Source organism: Homalodisca vitripennis, chromosome 1, assembly GCF_021130785.1.
Source record: "Homalodisca vitripennis isolate AUS2020 chromosome 1, UT_GWSS_2.1, whole genome shotgun sequence".
Classification (NCBI taxonomy): Eukaryota; Metazoa; Arthropoda; class Insecta; order Hemiptera; family Cicadellidae; genus Homalodisca; species Homalodisca vitripennis.
Window position 1 is genome coordinate 77,353,930 of NC_060207.1, and position 16,744 is coordinate 77,370,673.

The following is a 16,744-nucleotide window of genomic DNA, read 5'->3' on the forward strand; positions in this document are numbered from 1 at the left end:
CAAAATTTTTTCACAAAGCATTAAATTACTGTGATGGAACATCCATCCTACTTACCAGGCCTTGTTCCCTGCCACTTTTTCTCTTTCCAAAAATTAAATCTACTCTCATGTAAAAAAATGTAAGACAGTTGAAGTCTTTAAAGACAATACAGTAAAGACCAAGACCATGCTTTCAGAAGAAGTCTTTAAACATTGCTTTGACCAGTGGGAAACTTACATGCAGTGTTGTAGTGATTAGAGAGGAGTATGTTGAAGAGGATAATGTTAAAGTTTACATAAGTAAAAATAAAGAATGTTATGTCCCTAATATCTTTATTTCCTTGGCCAGACCTCATATTCCCAAGCATATTCAAAAGAACTATTTTAGTCATATATGTTATAATCAAAACTAATACCTGTCCAGGCAAGTAAGTGAACGTCACATTGGAAAGCAGAGGTGAGGAAATGGTTTTATAGAAGTTTTTCAGTTGGTCAGTAGCATCCGCTGCCTCGTATATGTTTCGAGCAAAACCATAATTTGACAATGACAGCTTACGTAGAAAATTGAAATCTGCACCATACCCGAAGGCCAAGCTGAAGATGGGACAGCTGTAACAGAAGCAATAAATTTACGAATGACAAATACAATTAAAAGACACTAAATTTTAATTAACAATGAACGGACCATACAATTTAAAAGAAACAAAACCAAATACTTAGTTATGAAACATACTCCTTGGTGTTGAGAGGCTTAGTCTTGTTGATAATAGCATCTGTGTTGTACTCTTCGACGTTTGGTTCTCCGTCTGTCAAAAAGACAACAACAGGTTGGGGCGGGTCACTCTCATTGCTCCACAAATCAGAGCCGATAGAAACCAGTTCCAGTCCCGTCCTCAGTCCTCCCATTATGTTTGTTGCTGTAAAAATAGTGTAACCCAGATAAGATCATAGCCATAATAGTTAGTAGCTATTCAATACTTATTGATCAAGTATCAAATATTCAAACTTTCAAAAATAGCATATCCATGTATCTCTACTCCATGCACCAACTTTGAAGTAGAAGATAAAAAATTATACGTGTGAGTATTTTCAACGATTTTGAAATTTAAAAAATCCAAAAGCATCATGAAGGGAAAGCCATAAAAAGAATCAAATTTAAAAAGATAATCACATTCCTTACATAAAGTATAATGTTAGCTTTAGATAGAACAATAAACCATTAATAAAAATAAAACTAAAAAAGGCTCCAGAACAGTATCCTTGAAGAGCATGCAACTTACTTAACCTATTCCAATTGTAACTATTTACCTATTGTACTCTGCTTGCCTTTAGTTTTAATTAGAGACAGGAAAGGTCAAGAGGTTGAGCAAGCCCTTGCAATCATCATCATAGTCATCAAGATAAGATGTATTGACAGGATCAAAAATAATAAACTGCTATTTTCTCACCTCCAAGGTCAGAATAGTTCTCCAGATAAGCACGAGCTGACGCTATATTTTCAGGTGTAGCCTCAATGACAAATCTTTTGTCTAAGGTGGTATTACGGATAATCTCAGGCTTTGCTTCTATATCCCATCTGGACAAGTGTTCAGTTGCTGAACTGTACATTGCTGTTGGAGACCAGGCCTGTAAACACAACATGCTAAATTACAATAGTATAATTAGTAATACAAAGCACATTACAAAGTTATGTGTTCAATACATTTGAATAAAACAGTGTTCATTCAGTAAATATAATATGAATATATATACTGAAGTGAATATACAGATTTCTATCCATCCTCTGTGCCAAAATACAAAATTAATGTAATATGTTAAATAAAAATAATACAAATTTAATAGGAAGTTTTAAAACAGCATTACTTGTTTTATATTTCAATGTTATAAATTTACTTTAAAGCCATTCCCACAAAGCATTATCTTGTTATAGTTACAGTATAAATATATAACTAATTTGAAACAACACACTCTCAAATATATTCTAGTGCTAGCAGATATACAGACAAAACAAAACCATCAGAACATTTATGTCATACTTATACAGATACTCTATAACCCACAGCAACTAGTAAGTTTAGAGAAAACTTTAGGATGAAACTCTAGAATGAATTTAATTGCACGATAAATTGAATAGAATCTTTCAGTACAAAAAGCATTATTAAAAATGCTCATTCAATAATTCTTACACTAGATGAGTGAAAAAATGGACAGACAGATATTATGATCCAAAAAATAAGAGCCCACAAGAAAAACATGATTCTACAAATGTATCTATAAACACATAAATGGTATCTATACAATTAATAATGGAGATCATTCAAATTATTTCCTAGAATATACTGCAAAATCCTACAAGACATATTTTGAAGGACAACTGTACAGATATACAATACAGTATGAATTCATACATTCAGAAACCCTTCGAGTCCTGTACAATTCAGAGTAAATGCACTTAAAATGAAAAGTTTCTACTGTGAAATCTTAAAACCAGTAACACAGGAAACACAACTTATTACATCAATATTTATATACAGGCAAACCAGTTCTTTGTATGAAACTGTGATAAAACTGAAAACATTAAGAGCACACATAAACCAGAGAAATATGATTGTAGAGAATCATAAGTCATGATTAGCCAGCAGCAATGAGCAACTTTCCACTACAGGCTCAAAGTCTTTTGGATTATGTGGCTACTGGATCCCTAGTAATCAAAGCTATTAAGTTGTAAGAATATAAATATTGTAATATTCTTAGATTTAGTTAGTTCCAAATACTACGGTTTTTCTTTTCCTTTTTTTTCTACTTTAAGATTTTACTTATGGTTATGAAGGCTTTAAGCCTACTCTATCAAAATTTAAGGAAAGTGTGCCCTTATTGGGAATCCTTTAATAGGAATTTATAGTAGTAAAAGATTCATAAACACATTTAAATACTATTTAAATAATATTATTTTGTGGCAATAATATAATTCTGACAGGGCACTAATCACCTCACCTCCACATAACTCTGGAAAACAACAATGCTGAAGTGGTCCTTAGGGCTGAGATCAGATAAGATTTTATCCATTGCTTCCTTAAGCTGTTCCAATTTTCTACCACCCATAGAGCCACTGTAGTCCAAAACAAACACAATGTGCTTCTTCAGCTGGGGCAGATCCTCAGGTGCAAAGAAATGAACAAAGTAGCCCTCATCCACCTGGGAAAATAAAGCAAATCTTAAAATTTGTCACTATTATTTGATACTGCTTTATATTGTTCAATTGTTTCAAGGCAATCAAAATATTTAGAATAGAAACTTTTCTTTTTTTGTTTTAGGTTTTTTATTATGGGGGCCGTTTATAAATTAAAACGTTATTCATGATTTAATTGTAGTTTTAAAATCGGCAAGAGGAAGGGCACCTTCAGTCCATGAACAAACAAGTGTTGCTTGATATCTCTCATAGAAAAATGGTTAGTTAAACAGCAAAATAGACTAAGACATTGAAAGATCGATATAAAATTTAGAGTAAAGTCTCAATGTTCTTAATTTTTGAGAAGTAGGATTATTATTGTTCCATTTTAATGAATGCCAGCAACTGTGTGGACAAGAGCTAAAGTGTAAAGAAGTACAGTAGAACCCCTCATATCCAACCTCGGGATATCCGACTCCTCGGGATATCCGACTCCTCGGGATATCCGACTCCTCGGGATATCCGACTCCTCGGGATATCCGACTCCTCGGGATATCCGACTCCTCGGGATATCCGACCATGTGCCCGACCAAACAAAGGCTGCCTATAGTCGACAAGTCTCAACGTGAAACATGACTCATCAGCGCTGTGCATTGTTTCTCTGTTAAACGGCCAGTTGCGTTCTGATTGTCGACGTAAACGTTGCTCTACTTGACTGTTTTGTTTTCGTGATTGTTGTACAATCTTTGGTTTGTGATTGTGTAAAAAACTGTGTTGTGCGATTAGTGAACGTTAGCTATGGCTACTCAAAAACGTAAGCGTGTGTGCGTTACCCTTAAACAAAAACTTGAAGTGCTCCAACGATTCGACCGTGGTGAGTCACTAGTAAAATTAGCCGCAGAGCTAGGGGTTGGCGTGACAACAGTTAAAGACTGGAGAAAAAACCGTAAAGACATCGAAACCTATTCTATGACCGTTGAAACGGAAGATGCTCTTAAAAATCGGAAAATGTTAAAAAAACCTAAGTTAGAACTCGTTGACGAAGCTCTTTGGGTTTGGTTTTGCCAAGAACGGCGAAAAGGGACTCCTTTGTCAGGGCCTCTTGTAAAAAGAAAAAGCCGTAAAGCTGTTTGAAAAATTGGGAGGAGATGTTGAGACTTTCCAGGCAAGCGAAGGTTGGTTTCACCGCTGGAAGCTTCGCCACGGCATTAGACATGTTGTTATTGCGGGTGAAAAGTTGTCTGCTGATGACGATGCTCGGGATATCCTCGGGATATCCGACTCCTCGGGATATCCGACTCCTCGGGATATCCGACCATGTGCCCGACCAAACAAAGGCTGCCTATAGTCGACAAGTCTCAACGTGAAACATGACTCATCAGCGCTGTGCATTGTTTCTCTGTTAAACGGCCAGTTGCGTTCTGATTGTCGACGTAAACGTTGCTCTACTTGACTGTTTTGTTTTCGTGATTGTTGTACAATCTTTGGTTTGTGATTGTGTAAAAAAACTGTGTTGTGCGATTAGTGAACGTTAGCTATGGCTACTCAAAAACGTAAGCGTGTGTGCGTTACCCTTAAACAAAAACTTGAAGTGCTCCAACGATTCGACCGTGGTGAGTCACTAGTAAAATTAGCCGCAGAGCTAGGGGTTGGCGTGACAACAGTTAAAGACTGGAGAAAAAACCGTAAAGACATCGAAACCTATTCTATGACCGTTTGAAACGGAAGATGCTCTTAAAAATCGGAAAATGTTAAAAAAACCTAAGTTAGAACTCGTTGACGAAGCTCTTTGGGTTTGGTTTTGCCAAGAACGGCGAAAAGGGACTCCTTTGTCAGGGCCTCTTGTAAAAGAAAAAGCCGTAAAGCTGTTTGAAAAATTGGGAGGAGATGTTGAGACTTTCCAGGCAAGCGAAGGTTGGTTTCACCGCTGGAAGCTTCGCCACGGCATTAGACATGTTGTTATTGCGGGTGAAAAGTTGTCTGCTGATGACGATGCTGCGAAAGATTTTGTAGAAAAGTTTCAAAAGTTGGTGTCGGATAGTAATCTTGTAGCCGAACAAGTATATAACGTAGACGAGACCGGACTGAACTATAAAATGTTGCCAAAATCTACTCTTGCTTCTAAAAATGAGCCTGTTTTGGGTACAAAGCTAGCTAAGAATAGACTAACAATTGCTACGTGTAGCAACGCCAGTGGCAGTCACAAACTGCCGTTGTTTGTTATCGGCAAATCTAAGAAGCCGAGAGCTTTTAAAAATCTCAATATGTCAACACTCCCCGTGTATTACTGTAATCAATCCTCTGCCTGGATGGATTGTGCTATTTTAAAGAATGGTTTTTTCTTGAATTCGTCCCCACTGTTAAAAAACACTTAAAATAAAAAAACCTGCCACTTTGAGCTGTGTTGTTGCTGGATAATGCACCAAGCCATCCCGCAGAGCATGAATTGAAGAAAGGCAACATAAAAGCGATGTTTTTACCTCCACATGTCACCCCATTAATCCAGCCAATGGACCAAGGCGTAATCGAGTGGGTAAAAAGACGGTACCGGAAAAAAATATGTTGGGTCTCTTTTGGACAAAACAGAAGGAGGCTGCTCACTATTGGAGGCCATGAAGATGTTAAACATAAAACACGCCATCTATACCGCCGCTTCTGCATGGGATAAAATCAAAGAGACAACTCTTCAAAAATCGTGGAAGAAAATTTGGCCATCATTAAAACAAAGCGATAGTGCTGATAAGGACGATGATGAGCCCACATCATCAATGGAAGTTGACCTTGAAGCTGAAGAAAACGACGTTGCAGAAACTCTTCAAGACCTGCAGGAACTGCAACACGGTGTCCAGCTGCAGCTGACAGATGTGGAGGAATGGCTGACCGAAGCTGACATGGCTGAGTCTACAAATGAAGAACTCAATGATGACGAAATAGTTGTTGCAGTTCAAAGCACAAATAATGAAGACAGCGACGCTGAAGAAGAAGAAGTTGATCGTGATACTGGAGTGGCGCATTCAGAGGCTAAAGACGCATTTGACGTAGTGTTGAAATATTTGGAGCAGAACCCGAGAGCTACACCTATGGACGTGTTGTGGGCAAAGAAATGGCGTGATTTTTCAGCTAAATCAAGATTGGGTAAATTGAAGCAAAAGAGTATTAAGGACTTCTTCAATTGTACTGTACACACTGTATGTAATTGTTTGCCTTTTTGATTAAACAGTACAGTACTGTATTTATAATATTTTTCGTTGTTACTGTAATATAAAAATGAAACTTTTCCATTTTATAAAAAAAATTGTTATTTTTTATTAACCCATTCAAGACATTGGACGGGCAGTTTCCGTCCTTCACTTCGCGCGGCCCAACGGCTAAAGACGGGCCCGTCCGCTAGACACTACATCGACGTAGTTGAATATATTGCCGATAGATCGCAGAGGCATTCACATTTGCTGCATATTTTGTTCTCAATATTCTAGTCTATGTTTTTCTTCTTCTTCGTTGCTGAAAATCATCTGATATTGCCTCAAATCATCTTGGCAAAACAGCTTTCTTTCGTTTGTAAACAGTCAAGATGGCGTCTCGCGACCGGAATGATGTGTTCGTAAATTCAGATGATTTTGCGACTTACGTTGTTAATTTTTTAGATGAAGTGGTGATGAGGAATGTGACAGCGAACAAGATGACATGATACATGAAAATAATTAAATGTCTGATGGTACAAACGTTGACAGCAGTGATAATGAAAGTGACGATAACCCACCGGCTAGGCCTTGTGATTTTGCGTGAAGTGTTGGACCAAATACTGTTAGTACAATGCGTTTTACCGGCAATGATGGAATAAATCCTATCATTTCGAGGTAGTTAAGAGAAAACTGCACTGAATCAGATGTGTTTAATCACTTCTGTGACGAAACTTGTTGGGCTCAGGTAACCCTTTGGTAGGCTTCCCGCTTGTGGAGAATCACCACTGCGCCTTCAAGGAAAGTTTTGGGGGCATTTTATTGAAAAGATACCTCCAACCACCAAAGCCAAGCCCTCAAGAAAATGTAAAGTTTGTGCCTCACAGGGGAAAAGAAGTGAAACAGTCTACCAATGTAAAAAGTGTCATGTTCCACTTCATCTGGGAACATGTTTTGAGGTGTTTCACACCCGAACCAAATTCTAAAGATGTATATTAAAAAATTTGTAAATGGTGTAAATATATTTATATAAAAAAACTAACATTTTGTGTTCATACAATAACAAGGAATAACTAGAGTAAATGTATAATATTCATAGCATGTTATACATTAAGTGTTATGCAATGTGCACCTGTTCTTACACGAAAGCATGGAAAATATCCAGTTCTGTAGTCCAAAAATTATAGTAATTTATTCAGTCACGAATGGGTTAAAATGTACTGAAAAATAATTTTGTATTAAATAATTTTGCATTGGGTACAGTTCGTAATTACAATTAAGCAGCACTATGTGTATTGAGTGGATATTTTGTACAGTTCTGTACTAATAGTTTAGTGCAATATACGGCTTTTTTTACCCGAAAAATGTGTTTTATTATTCCTCGGCTTATCCGACTTTTTGGCCGTTCCGACCACGGCCCGGTCCCGTGAGGGTCGGATATGAGGGGTTCTACTGTAGTTTCCACTTACCCTTAAAAATATGGTTCTACAAAGAATGGCATATCCTGACTTATAATATTAGAGAATAGTTGCTTATAACAGAAAACTATTTTTTAGTGGGAAATTGCTGTACACTAACAAACTTGGTGATAAATTTCAATCGATTTGTGGTTTTCTACAAATCAAAACCTAATCAAAGAATGCACTTCACATGTTTTCCCACTATACATAATGTATTTTTACTCTTACTGTTTACTCTAATTTTTACTCTTTTACCACCAACCATTTGCCATTTTTTAACACAAGTTTTTACTATATTTTTTTTATTTTCTTTCTTTTTCATAAAAATAATAAAAAAAACATTTTGGGTAACAAAACATATTAGTCTTTACCAAAATATAAAGATGAAACCTTATAAATAAATAAATAAATAAATAAATATATATATATATATATATATATATATATATATATATATATATATATATATATATATATATAACTTTACATAGTTCTCTGGTCAGTGGTCAAAAAATCTTGTCTAGTGAAATGGCTACCTATTATTTCTATACTTATTTGTAAGTATAGGGAACCAAAAAGTATAGGCTTATCAGGCTTATCAAGTTTATTAGATGAGATAGAGAAGGTTTTTAAATATCAAAAGGTACCAGATATAACACAATTGTAAAAGAAAAGTCAACTATTTTACCACAATAATACTAAAATTACTTTTAATGGCTTCAACTAGAAAAACCTTATAGTTTTGCAAAGTATTTGATGGAAAATATGTTGAGTAATTTATAATTAGCTAGTCAGTAAAGTTAAAAATCTTCAGATGAAATCTTTTTAAGAAATACGTCACTGAGATTGTCATTGTCAATACAAATAATACTAAAAATCAGGTTGTTTAATAACATATTTTCACTAATAGGAGACTTATTACATTTTATAAATGTACAACTAACATTCATTTGAAGGAATAAATAAATATAATGTAAACACAAAACAACAGCACTAAAAAATTAACATAAAGAAACATAAGCTGTTTGCTTGTTATTCAACTTCATGGCATAGACTATCAAATCAAAGACAATCAAAGAGTCCTTGTTTTGATTCAGCAACAATTCTTTCTTAAATTCGTCCTATCGAATTTCAAAGCTTTTATTACAGTCCACAGCCAGTCAAGTAAATAAATATGAGCGTCCGCACTAGGGATTCCCTCCCCTTAATAAGGGGGTTCTTTGATAAGGTTCAAGTAATTAATTGGTAATTATCGATGTTATACAGGCATCAGTAGTTTTTAGGCTAAATTCTGTCTGTAGTGTAAGAACATCAGCATTAAAAGTGTCAAAAAGAATTACAAAATCTAAGGATAGTTAATCATTGTTTTACTACAACTTAAATTTAATAATTTACAATAAAAAATTTTAATAAAATGTTTTTAAATCTGCATTATCTATTAGAAGATAAATATATGACAACAATGATTTCAATATTTTAAAGTCTTTAACATTTTACTGTTAATTGTAATAAAAATTCAAAAATTTATAATCAGATACCAAACCATTAGAAAGTGTTTAAAAAACTATACATTACTAACCAATATTTGCTGCGGGTTGCTTTCTCGGTCCACATCATACTTGACAACAAACTGACCACTGAGTCCTGTGGCGTTTTGACTTTTCTGTTCTTCTGGAGTTGGCGCCCAGACAACTACTTTGTGGGTAGGACTCTTTTCTTCTATTTTTGCAAGGGAGTTTGCTAGAAAACAAAAATTGGCAACATGAAATAAGCATTTAAAAAAGTAGGCAATGTTAACAAAATTACAATATTATATTAAAGTATAAAATAGAGTTTTATGTAGTAACATAGAATTGTATCAGCATAAATATGTTCATTTGCAAGTATAAAGATTAAAATGTTTGGAAGCATTATTAAAAGAAACCATAAAATTTTTATCATATTTTATCATTAACCCTTTGAGTGCCACAGCGTCGCTAATTTTGACGCTACGAAAAGTGCATAAAGTGCCAGCGTCGCCAATTTTGACGTTTCGTATTTCGATAGTATTTTATATAGTACAAGATTATTTGGGCCAAATAATCAGACGGCTGTATTCAATAGGTTCCAAACTATCAATAAATACGAGTTTTATGTTGTTTCTCTACTATTTTATCTGTGAAACTTATGTTGTTTGGGTACTTATCAAGAAGCCACTATTTTTGGACGAGTTTTCCTTATCGGGGACAAAATAAATTACATTGTTAAAAACAACTGACTTTATTTAACCTATTTTGGAATGTACAAGTTATTACGACAATCAATTAAATCAAAAACTATAAGAACAACGTTTCATTATTCGGAAATGTCAGGTCATTCATGTGTCTATTTGGAGACGATTTGGAGATAAGAAGTATGACTCATCGAGTATTTTTCTATTCATTATGGAAGAAGGAACGTATAATGAAGTTTATTTTGATCTCTGATAAGGAAAACTCGTCCAAAAATAGTGGGCTGTAATAAGTACCTGTACGATGATTCTGTCTTACAGTCACGCGACGTAGCGGACGAGTACCGTGTTGCGTAACGGCCTTTCTTGTTGTTTATGTGCCGATAACCAAGCATTTGAGTTAATACAAAATAAAATAGTAACTTATATAGTATTTTACTGTATTTCTTTACAAAAGTAATGTATGATTTGAGTTGTGTTCAAGTGAAAAACGTGAATTTTCAGTGTAAATATTATTAGGGTTATTGTTTAGTAAATGTAAACTTTTATGTAAATATGTTAGCAAGTATTTGTTTCTAAATTTACTAATCATATTTATTTGTGTTATATTAATGTTTTATTAGATTTATTGGGAAAACTACATCATTACTAAGTAATTTCTAAACTCTGACAAATGAAGTACAGTTTATAAAATGTCAGTACCGGGCAGCATTTTGTTAATACATATAATGCCATGTTTTTAAAATTCTATAATAAGATATTACACATGGGTTTTATTTATAATCATATGGCCTTTATCATGGTATAAAGAAAAAAAATCTTAAAAATACCGTATACACACAAATTAGGTCGAAACTTAACTTTTTATACAAAAGTAAAAAACTTTTTTTTATAAATACTGAAATTTTTTTATTTTTTTTAAATCAAATTTTAATTGTAACGATATGTATCATATTCTGCATTTAATAAGAAAAAAAACAACAACAAAATGATGGAAATCTGTTTGGTAGTTATTTTACAACAGCTTTTTTCCCAAAAGCTTACAAATATGCGAAAAACAGCGTGGCACTTTATGCATATGCCTTCGGAAAGTACCCGTGGCACTCAAAGGGTTAAGTTTTTGACGCAAACAAATAATTAAGAAAGTAAGAAACCTTAAAAACTAAGAAAATATTTGTTGTATAGTATTAGATATAAATATTTTTAAATATCCAAGTCATTTATTTTCTTGATTAAAAACCTTAAGTAATCTCAGAATAAGTCAAATTACATAAACAGGTGAAACAGAAAATCACACTCCATACCATGTCAAAACCTCCCTACACGTTAGAAATGATACAAAATGAATGAGCAACACACTGAGTCTATTTCTTTATCATTGTATACCGGAACTAAATAATACATACATACACTCGAATAGAAGCCACTGGTACCATTTAGCAGTGAACGTAAACAGGCAGTTGTTTAGCTCAGGTACCAACAACTTTTACCCAGGGATTATCAAATAATATTGGGCTCTTTTTGGGCTGTTGTGCACTGTTTAACACTTTTTGTCTGTAACTCTCTTATTTTTTGGTAAAAATTATCTTAATGATAATATTTTTAATCGTAAATAGATACATTTTTAACAGTAAACATAGCATTTTTAAACAACAATTGCCAAAACTAAAATTAATAATAAAAATGCACAAAATATTAAGTAATAAGGAAAAGTAAAAAAAAAAATAAAATTTGGAACGTCTTGATATCAGGACATAAGTATTTTTCAACAGTTGCAGGCGCTTATGTATTTTACTAATAGGAAACATTAGTACCCAAAGAGTTAATGTCTAAGTTTATTTATGCTTTCAAATATTTTCACTTTTAGCAATATCCATTATTTCAATTGTTGTTATTTTTGTACTGTTCTCTGAAACTGAAGTAAAATATACAACTTATTGAAAATAATATACATTGCTTTAATACAAATTTAATTAGAATTATTTTTCTCTGTAAATCAAAAATATTTTTGTATTCTACATATATTACATTGGTTTTTTAAAAAAGGAACTGCCACAAAATGTTTACAATACCACTTTATGCAATATGCAATGTAGTAATTCAATGTGTAAACTCTGTCGTGGAAAATTCAATTATTTTGCAACAAAGTCTTGAGTTTTAATGGTTAGTCAATTTTATAACTTTTATTAATTACTGCATTTTAATGGTACAGCAAAAACCTTACGTTTATCGACCACAACTTCGTTGGAAATTTGAAGTTCAGGCACTTCCAAGTCCTTGATAGCTGTCGGCTCTTCAATGTTAACTGTTACAGACATGTCCTCTACGATCTGAAAAAAATAATTTAGGAATATTACAAAATTACTTTTCAATTATTATTGATATTGATTTTAACTGTTATGCTAATGGAGTATTACAATTATTTGTCTAAAATAAAAACAGACAATATTATAAATTTAAAATACAATAAATAATTTGCAGCTAACACTATTTAAAATAACAATAATGCCCAACCAGGTATCGATCTGGCCAAATAAACCAATGCTGCAGTGTAAAAAAAACAACACAGACTGCAGACAATTAAAAATAATTCAAGACTGTACAGGAATAAGTCAAAAGCATTCACATTACAACAGGTCCGTATGAGTTATAGTGTTTACTTGAAACATAATAGTTGTTTATTTTCAGACGATCATGACTAGTTAAAACAATTTTTTATTAAACACTGGCCAGATAAAAGGATGTCAATGTTTTTGAAAACAGATACTGGTTAAAGCCATGCCGGGTTGAAAGGTGGCGGTTAAAAAGAAAATTACTTGTAATACTAATTAAAATAGTATACACATAATTTTGATGAATAAAGTAAAATAAATCGATAAGCAAATTTAATTGACAGAGTTTTAGCAAAGCCTATCACCCGAGGGGCTGGAAAAATTTCATTTGGCCTGCAAAATATCTCAAAAAAACAAATCTATGGAAGTTTTGCATGAAGCTTCAATTCTATTATCAAGCAGAACTGAGTTCAATGTTAGTGTATGTCACTCCATAGGATTTGGTTGAGTATTAGCGAATATGTTTATATTGGTGTTATGGGTTTCCATGATGACAATGAAAAAATAGTACAATAAATAATTTTGTAAACTATGTTAATATGTGACATTTTTATGTATAGAGTAAAACAAGTAAAATTAAGTGAAAAATCAATGTTAAAATTTAGTGATAAGATTTGATTTCAATGCACTCTTGTGTTGCAGTACCATCCATAGCTTACCAGAACTTTTATTATATGAACACTGCAATGAAACCTAACTTAATGCACCATAATGTGAATGTATCATGTGGCAAGATATCTCAAGAAAGATTTTATTTGTAAACTTTAAATTTTACATGAAACATCATTACTACATAGGCAAGAATGAATTTTATGATGGTTCATGTTAAACTATGGGATTTGGCTGAGCGTCATTAAAGCCTATTATAATTCAGTAAGCTGACAAAATTTCTATTTTGCCTGCTGGAGGAGGTGTAAAATTTATATTCTGTATACTTGTTTGTCTATCCTCCTATTGTAATTCACTATAAAGTCTATACTAATGTAAGTTATAAAATAATTCCAAATAAATAAGTATTATTTAAATTATTAAATAAATTGTCTATTGCGCATATTAAATAAAATAATAATTACTCGTATTCTACCTAGTACCTAATACACCTCATAAAAAAGTCATTTCCAATTCATTCCCATGATAGGGAAGGGTCCGGGTCCCCTCCCCCTCCCACGGAGGTTGTGCAAATTCATAACTAGTATTAATAATTACTTTATTATGTACAACATGACTAAAAATATCAATCTTAAAATAAACCATAAAGATCTTTTATTCTAATGTTTATTACAAATTATAAAAGAACAAACCACATGTTCGGCTTTTCATGGGAAAAAATGAGTCTACCTCTAGTATAGAAAATTAACGGTTAATACCTGTGAAGGGTTGATGTTAATAGTGTTTGTATAAACCCCCAGATTTCTGGACAACAGCTGTTCATAGGTCAGGTTGAAAGTTACTTTTCCATGAGCTTCGATATTCACAGACACCGAAAATTGGTTTGAGTCTCTGGCACTGCAAACAATAATTCAGTAATGTATTTTTAAAGACTTCTTGTAATAGATATAAATAGAAAATGGGTGATGGAAAACAAGAATAAAAATTTCACTCTTTAAAAACTTCAGTTTTAGCACAGCCATTAACTCAATAATTTGATAAAACTCTACTTGGCTGTTTTTCTGCATGCACAATACATATAAAGTATTTGAATATAATGCTTCAATTCAATACACATCTATCTTCACCAAATAAATAGTGCTGGCGATACGACAATATGCTGAATGCCAAAGGAGTAAAAAGGTCTTAAATATAGTCTGTGGAGTTGAATTATGATATTACTCTGTCACTTTAAGAGCCAGCTGTGGAGAAACAACCCAGAGTTTTACCGCTTAAGAACCATGTTAAAATTAAAAAATTGTCATACCATTATTTTTTGTGATAGAATTATGGGAAACGAGACATTTTAGATACAATGAATATGCATCCTAAACCTTTTTGTTTTTCTTGTAAAGTGTACAAACCATGTTTAAACAAAGAAATATAAATAATTTTTCGTAAACAACCAATAAAAATTTTAAGAAAGTTAATTAGAGTTTGAAGCACAATAACTTTAGCTGTACAACAAGACATCTACCATTATTCTACGTTTAAAAATAAAGTTGTAAAAGTGTTTGAAGTTTAATATTGTTCTGAAGCTGCAATTGAGATGGCCACCAGTACAGCTGGTTCTCAATTTATAAGTGCCCATAGTAGTTCTATTGCCAGCAATTGCAGAAATTTGCCAGCAATTTGTAAAATCCACTAGGTGTTGAGTTTATATGGGTTATGCAATGTTTTGAAATATTAATGAGACAATGATATTGATATGGAAAAAAACGAATTGTACATGACCATTACGAAAATGGTAGCTATTCAAAATTAATAAGTTATGCATGCACACATAGAGCATGTCCTGAGCACTGAGTGAAGAAATCTAGTTCCACTAATTACATTTAAGTCCAGATAAAATGTGTAGAAGTAATGTTCTACTATTCCAACGGATATTAATAATTTTCCTAAAAATCTGGTCATCCAACATACAATTGGAGAGATCCTCTTATGTTCTCAAGAAAAGAATGGACTTGTCTATTTTATTTGCTCTTTAATATATTTCTAATTTAGTAGTGTGTTAAGAAAATTATTTGAAGTACATTAACTTCATTAAATGGGTTATAAACACGCAAAACTTATAGATAATGTAATTCTTAAGAGAATGATATAAAATATGCCAATAATAAAAAAACTGTAAGTTTAAAAAATTAATGTTTAATTACATCAAGACATACAAAGAATAAGACAGAAAATGCAATATCTGTTTATTAAATGAACGTTCTTTGTAAAAACAAAACATAATGATGTTTTTTTCCAGTGAAGTAAAAGTTACAAAAAATGTTCAGTATAAAAAGTTGTAGGTTGAGAAACAAGATTTTAAAAATACAGCGTCAATTGAAATGCTTTTAGTTTTTTTTTTATCAAGAGAGTACAACACTGCTACAACAATACAATACAATATATACAATACAAGTTATTATTGTACAGCTGTCCAACAATTTAGCTGTTGCAGTGACTCGTCCATCATATTTGGTGTGTGCAGTGTATGTGTATTATTGTAATATTTGTAATTTTTTGTGTTTTTTAACAACAAGATGCCATTTACATTTTCAAATCAAGAGTACGCAGATATTGTTTTCATCTATGTTATAGTTAATGGAAATAGTCGTGCAGCTAATCGTGAATATGAAAGGTGATTTCCGAATAGAATACCACCTACTCATGTCAAATTTGCATCAGTTTTCAATAACCTACGAACAAATGGATCTTTTCCAACTGTTAATTGTTTGAAAGAATGTCCTGTAATACAGCCTAGGCGAACAAGATAATATCATTGACATGTTACAACGCAGTCCTCAACTTAGCACTCTCTGACTTTCAAATGGATTTAACATATCTCATAATACAGCTTGGTGAACATTGAAAGAAAACAACTTTTACCCATATAATTTACAAAGAGTCCAAAATCTTTATCCAGGTAACAGTGCATTAAGATTACAATTTTGTCGATGGGTGTTAGAAAATCGAAATAATGTAAGTTGTTTTTTATTCATGGATGAATCGATGTTTGCAAGATACAGAATTCTAAATTTGAAACAATCTCCAGTGGTCAATTGAAAATCCAAAAGCATTTGTAGAGTAAAACTTTTAAATTAGATTTTTGATAAATGTATGGTGTGGTAGAATTGGGAACCAGTTAATTAGCCCATTTGTTTCTTAAAACAGCCTTACTGGTCTTGTGTATAAAGACTTTTAGAGTCAACTACCAGTTCTACTTGAAGATGTGCTACTTGAAAAAAGACATCAAATGATATTCTAACATGTTGGCGCACCAGTACATTATTTACAAAACGTTAGAGAGCACTTGCAGATGTTTTCTAGCCAGATAGATCAGTCCAGGTGGACAAATTATTGGCCTCCTAGATCCCTTGATTTAAATCTCCTTATTACTTTTGGGGTCGTTTGAAGCAACTTGTATACACTTGTATAGACCGTTCATTTAATAAATAGATGTTGGATTTTCTGTCTTACTTGTTCATATGTGTTGATTTAGT

At 32.7% G+C, this 16,744-nt stretch overlaps 1 protein-coding gene across 1 annotated transcript in view; it reads right to left on the reverse strand.

Moving 5' to 3' along the window:
• Positions 1-16,744, reverse strand: part of LOC124366836 (inter-alpha-trypsin inhibitor heavy chain H4-like) — an 89,682-nt gene that overhangs the window by 19,175 nt on the left and 53,763 nt on the right. The window contains exons 6-12 of the mRNA XM_046823459.1: positions 13,976-14,114; positions 12,221-12,326; positions 9,367-9,527; positions 2,974-3,174; positions 1,428-1,605; positions 713-896; positions 396-588 (exon numbers count right to left, since the gene is read on the reverse strand). Coding sequence (XP_046679415.1) covers positions 396-588; positions 713-896; positions 1,428-1,605; positions 2,974-3,174; positions 9,367-9,527; positions 12,221-12,326; positions 13,976-14,114 — 1,162 coding nt within the window. The remainder of the gene's footprint in view (positions 1-395; positions 589-712; positions 897-1,427; positions 1,606-2,973; positions 3,175-9,366; positions 9,528-12,220; positions 12,327-13,975; positions 14,115-16,744) is intronic.